The 5,280-nt window shown below is 49.3% G+C and overlaps 1 protein-coding gene across 1 annotated transcript in view; it reads right to left on the reverse strand.

Annotated features, from left to right (window-relative positions):
• The window catches only part of LOC116853398 (mucin-7-like), a 5,156-nt gene extending 1,703 nt beyond the window's left edge, over positions 1-3,453 (reverse strand). The window contains exon 1 of the mRNA XM_032834465.1: positions 2,631-3,453. Within this exon, the coding sequence (XP_032690356.1) occupies positions 2,641-3,417 (777 nt within the window). The 5' untranslated portion in view covers positions 3,418-3,453 and the 3' untranslated portion in view covers positions 2,631-2,640. The remainder of the gene's footprint in view (positions 1-2,630) is intronic.
• Positions 3,454-5,280: the final 1,827 nt, after the last annotated feature.

The following is a 5,280-nucleotide window of genomic DNA, read 5'->3' on the forward strand; positions in this document are numbered from 1 at the left end:
GAATTTCGGAAGTGACTCTTCGATTTTCCATCTGTCTCTCAGTCAACTCATGCACCCATTTTCCTTCCTCTTGAATTTTTCCCATGGCATGTAAACGTTTGGAAATACCTTGGCGAGTCATGTTTAATGCCTCCGCGAGTTGATCTTTTACTTGCGTATCATCTTCATCCAATAACACTTGCAGATCGGCGTCCTCAATTGTTTTTGGTCTTCCGGAGCGCTCCTTCTCCTTAGTGTCGAAATCGCCACTTCTGAAGCGTTTAAACCAATCTTCACAGGTAGTTTTCGATGGTGCATGTTCGCCGTAGGCCTCCTCAAGTAAACGACGTGCTTCAGCTGCATTTTTTTTTCAAGTTAAAGCAGAAAAGCAAAGCTTCCAGCAAATGCTGTTTATTTGGCTCTAAACTCAACATCTTTATTGTTAGAAAAAATATTTTTGCGTTACGATATATGTTGGTATTATGACTGGTTATTGTTGACAGATGTCCAAGCTATAAAAGAAACACAACTTTAGACATGTATGTCGACTACATGTGTCGTTAGCGCCATCCATGTGTGAAACCCGGAAACTTAGTTGCGCACATAGTAATAGATCCATTGCGAACTCTCGATACTGATTTGCGTAGATATAAAAGAGAAGAGTTTGAGTTTACTTTTAAAATACTCTGTGGAATAAGTGTGAAAGAAGGGCATTGCTTGAAAGCATACACGTTTGTGAATTAAAAAAAAATATCTAATATGGTGATGTTCAAGATTGCAACGTCCTTATCATATACTCAAAACAAATACGCAATTATTATTCGAAAACGTCTTCGAAATTGGAATGATCATGCTTGCTCTACGTGATAACGCGTCTATCACGCAGCTGATCCCCACCGACATTGGGAAGCTGCATGATCGAACAGACATTATAAACATTCGTTCAAACACAACCGTTGTTAGAGCCTTATTAGACGTTCACAACACAGTATAATAAATTGTTCTGTTAAACGATTATCAGTATATCAAAGTCTTCTCCGAACTTTATCTGGCTCGTCAGTCTTCTCACTCCATGAGAATTCTCTCCTCAATTTAGTTCATTGCCACTCTTCAACTCTTATCCGCTTTTTATATGAAAATATCCTAGACAAATTCGCATTTTTCTTAAATTTTTCCATTTCTTTTCGCTTCCTATGAAGCCAATCACCTCGCATTCTTTTTGGCCGGTTCCGGCATTTCCGTTTGCGGAAAAAATTTCAATCGTTCGTAAACATAAAACTGGTTCTTTGAGCCGGATCGAAGGTAATTCGGTGTCTTTCGGTTATTCAACCGTTTGGGGCACGAGCTAACTCGTTTGACAAGGACATCTCTACTCAAGGCAATAAGCATTGCTGCAAATAATTGATCGCTCCTTGGAAAAGTTTAAGAAGATCGGCAAAAATAACTACACGGCTGCCAAAATTCGATATATCAGCGTTAAAAGAGATATGGGAGCAATGTATTCAGTGCCACGCTGCTCTTCTACAGACAGTTCTGGAGGCGAATTGAAACTCCCTCGAGTACTTTCACAGCTCTTCATACGCGCTCTGCACTCGCTAATGATGTCTGTCAAACAACGTTGGATTATATGTCTGTAACAACCGTACTCCGCGTGTCGGTTGGTGTCGTTGCCGCGGATGTATTCGCTCGTCGGAGTCCGGGTTCGTGAAATAAACGGACGCGGAATGTAAAATAACAAAAAGATTTATTTAGCCTTGGTACAGAGTGTTCGCGTATTAGTATACAAAGTTTCTGGGTGACGGCGCCAGCTACCGGATTGCGGTTTCGGTAGGCCGCGATAGGTAAGTCGGTAGGCGGAGCGTATAGCGCGATGGCTAGGCTCGCCTCGGAGATTCGGCAGGCGGTCGCGTGTCGTGATTCGGTGTTCGCGATTCGTACGCGGTTCGCGTGGCTGGTCGCGGGGACCGCGCGGTGTCGGCGGTACCGAAGTCGTAGCACAGTGTCGTATGCTGTCCTCGCGGTTTTGACAGCTATGCGTTCGCTTGCCCGTCGGCGTCGCAAGAGACGAGATGAGGCGTGAGTAGCCGATGTATCGGCGTATTCACACCCGATCTCGCTCGTCGAAAGGTGACGAACAAGGGTCGAGAAAGCTCGACAGAGCGCAGCTAGCTTACTGGCTTCGGTCCTTGTTCGGGATGTCGACGGGATGCAAACTAGAGTCGATAAAGATCGGCAGAGCACAGCTAACGTACTGGCTTCGGTCCTGGTTTGCGAGGATGTGATCGTTGGCAGGTTTAGGAAGCAGATACGAGTCGGTCGTAGGCCTTGCTCTCCGCTGTGTAGCATCGAGTTCGGTTGACGGTCCGGATCGGTCTGGTCCTGATTAATTCGGCGTCGCGGATTATATACTTGACGCTTCTTTGTCTCCGCGCCTCGTACACGTGTGCGTCGCGTGCTCGCGGCGCTCGCTCGCTATTGTTTCCGCTGTGCTTGATTTCTCGCGTGATCTTCGCTCGCTTTGTTTATACTCGTTATCGTGTTTTGTTTGTCGGTCTTTCGGAGTTTTATTGTTGGCGCAACGCGCCGGTGCACGGCCCGACTGATGGTCGGTCGGGCCGGAGTAGTGACGATGCAGGTGTGCATCGTTACATCACCCCCGTCCTAGGGCGGGTCGTCGGGGAGTCTCTGGCAGGCCCGTAGTTGTCCTATCCTGTTAAATCTAAGCATCCATCGTCCTTCCGGTATGCGTACTCGATACCGGCGGGACACATGTACCGCGAAGTGTGGTACCATTGTGATTAAGCCTGGACGCAGCTCCACGGGTATCGGTGGCGGTAGCGACGGCGGAATTATACGGAGCGGTTCCGTCGTTGCTCGGTCGGTTGCCCGTTTGGTCGCTGTCCCTGGCTGGCCTCCTGTCTTTGTTATTAGCGGTGTTTCAGTTGTTGGCTGGGCTGCGGTCGTTCTTGGTGCTGGTGTTCCTGCCGGTGCTGGTGGTGACGCTGTTCTCTTCGTTGCCCTTCTTGCGCATGCTGGTTGTATTTGCACTGCGCTTGTGCCGGTTTTCCTTGTGCCGGCGGCACGTCCTCGGCGCCCTGGCGGTGGGGGCGGCGGAGCCGTAAGGAAAATGGCTTTCCTTTTTTGCGCGGCGTCCGATCGTTGAATACGCGTGCCTCTTGATGGCAGCGTGTTTATTGGTGCTCTCGTTGCGGCCGCCGATATTGGCTTCTCCGTCCTCGCTTTCTTTTCTGGCGGTGTCTCAGTTGTTTCCGTTGTTGACTGTTGAGGCGGTTGGTTGTCCTCTGTTGATGTCGGCGGTGGTAGTGCCGACGGTGATCGAGGCTGCGGTGCCTCGGTTTCCTCGTCGTCCGAGGACAGAAGCAGGTCCGTCCAGAGGAGGTCTACTCCTTCGATCTCGTACGCTTTCTGTGTAGGCATCTTTCCTATCCGTTGCCTCGTTGGAAAGTGAGACTTTCTTCGTTGTGCGCTCCTTTATGTATTGTTTATCGGATCGCCTTCGTCGTCCTCCTCGCTGTTGTTGTTCTGTGGCTTTAAGTCCTGAACGTGTATATGCCGGTGCCATCGACCGTTTTTGTCTTTCAGGTCGACGACAACCGGCGATATTATTTTTCTCACTGTCATCGGACCTGTGTATTTCGGTGCTAATTTTGCGTTGAAAGCTTTCGCCTTATTAGATAGCGGGTATTCTCTTTTCCATACTTTTTCGTTGATCTTTGGCTTCCAGTTCCGTCGTCTTAAATTATAATATTTTTCCTGTCGCTGGAATGCTCGAGCCAGGTTTATTCTTACCAGCTCGTTCGCTTCTTTTAGCCTTTTTTGTCGAGATGCTGGTTCTTCCCTTCCGTCCGTGTTATCCGGCGTGGTGTCTATCTCTCGCCCGTAATTTAAATAGGCGGGCGAGTAGCCTGTGGACTCCTGTACTGCCGTGTTATAAGCGAACTGCAGGGCCGGCAGGTGTATGTCCCACTTTCGGTGGTCTCGCCCTACATATTGTGCCACCATTGTTTTTACGACCCTGTTGGTCCTTTCTACTGGGTTGCAATGGGGTGCATGGACGGGGGTGGTACGGTGCTTTATCTTGTGCGCTGTGAGCATTTGTGCTAGTTGTTGGGATTTTAATTGGGTGCCGTTATCGGAAATGATGGTCTGGGGGCAGCCGTGTCTGTATATAATCGTGTCCATTAGTGTCTGCGTCACGATGTTCGCCGTTGCCCGCCTTATCGGTCGCATTTCTAGCCACTTCGTGAATCGGTCCTGCATTGTCAGGATCCACGAGTGGCCGTTGTTTGATCGCGGTAAGGGGCCAATGAGATCCATGGTAACTTGTTGCCATGGACCCCTTACCGCGGTCGCGTGCATTTGCCCGGCTGGTTTTACCTGCTGTGCCTTGTAGGCCAGGCAGTTCTCACACGTTTTTACATATCTCGCGATTTCCCTGAACATGCCTGGCCAGTAAAACTGCCGGGCTATGCGGGCAATGGTCTTTGCTACTCCCAGGTGGCCGGCGGTGGGTTCGTTATGATATTTTCTTAATATTTCTATTCTATCCTCTTTTGGTACGCACTCCTTCCACTGTTCCTCTGCTCGTGTTTCATTGAAGTCGAGGTTGTGGAGTATGTGCCTCATTAGTTTTCCCCCTATTATTTTGTAGTCTGGTCGCGTGTTCGGTTCCTCGGCCACCTGGGATTTTATTTTTCGATACCATTGGCATGCGGTGGTGATGGTACATATTTGTGGTTGCCTGGACAGGGCGTCCGCGACCGTGTTTAGACTGCCTCGCCGGTATTGAATCTCAAAATCGTACTGTTGTAGCTCGATGATCCATCGAGCTAATCTCCCTGTTGGCGCCTCTACTTTCTGCAGCCACCGGAGGGACTGGTGGTCTGTGATGACTGTAAATCTGTATCCCTCCACGTAGTCGCGGAGGCGCCTTATTCCCCATACTACGGCGAGGCATTCCAGTTCGGTCGCACTGTAATTCCGTTCCGCCCTGTCCAGAGTCCGGCTTGCATACGCGATTACCCGTTCCTCATTGTCTAACCGCTGCGTCAATACCGCGCCTAAACCCTCCGTACTGGCGTCTGTCTGGATGACAAATTTTTTTGTGAAATCCGGGCAAGCCAATACCGGTGTTGTCGTTAGTTTCGTTTTCAGTTCCCTGAACGCCTTTTCTTGTTCTATTCCCCACTTCCACTTTGCATTTTTGCGTAGCATTGTGGTCAGTGGGGCGGCTATGGTGGAGAAGCTTGGTATGAATCTCCTATACCACGATGCTAATCC

The sequence above is a fragment of the Odontomachus brunneus genome, unplaced genomic scaffold, assembly GCF_010583005.1.
Source record: "Odontomachus brunneus isolate Ranch 3 - 2012 unplaced genomic scaffold, Obru_v1 Obru_scaffold_315, whole genome shotgun sequence".
Taxonomy (NCBI): domain Eukaryota; kingdom Metazoa; phylum Arthropoda; class Insecta; order Hymenoptera; family Formicidae; genus Odontomachus; species Odontomachus brunneus.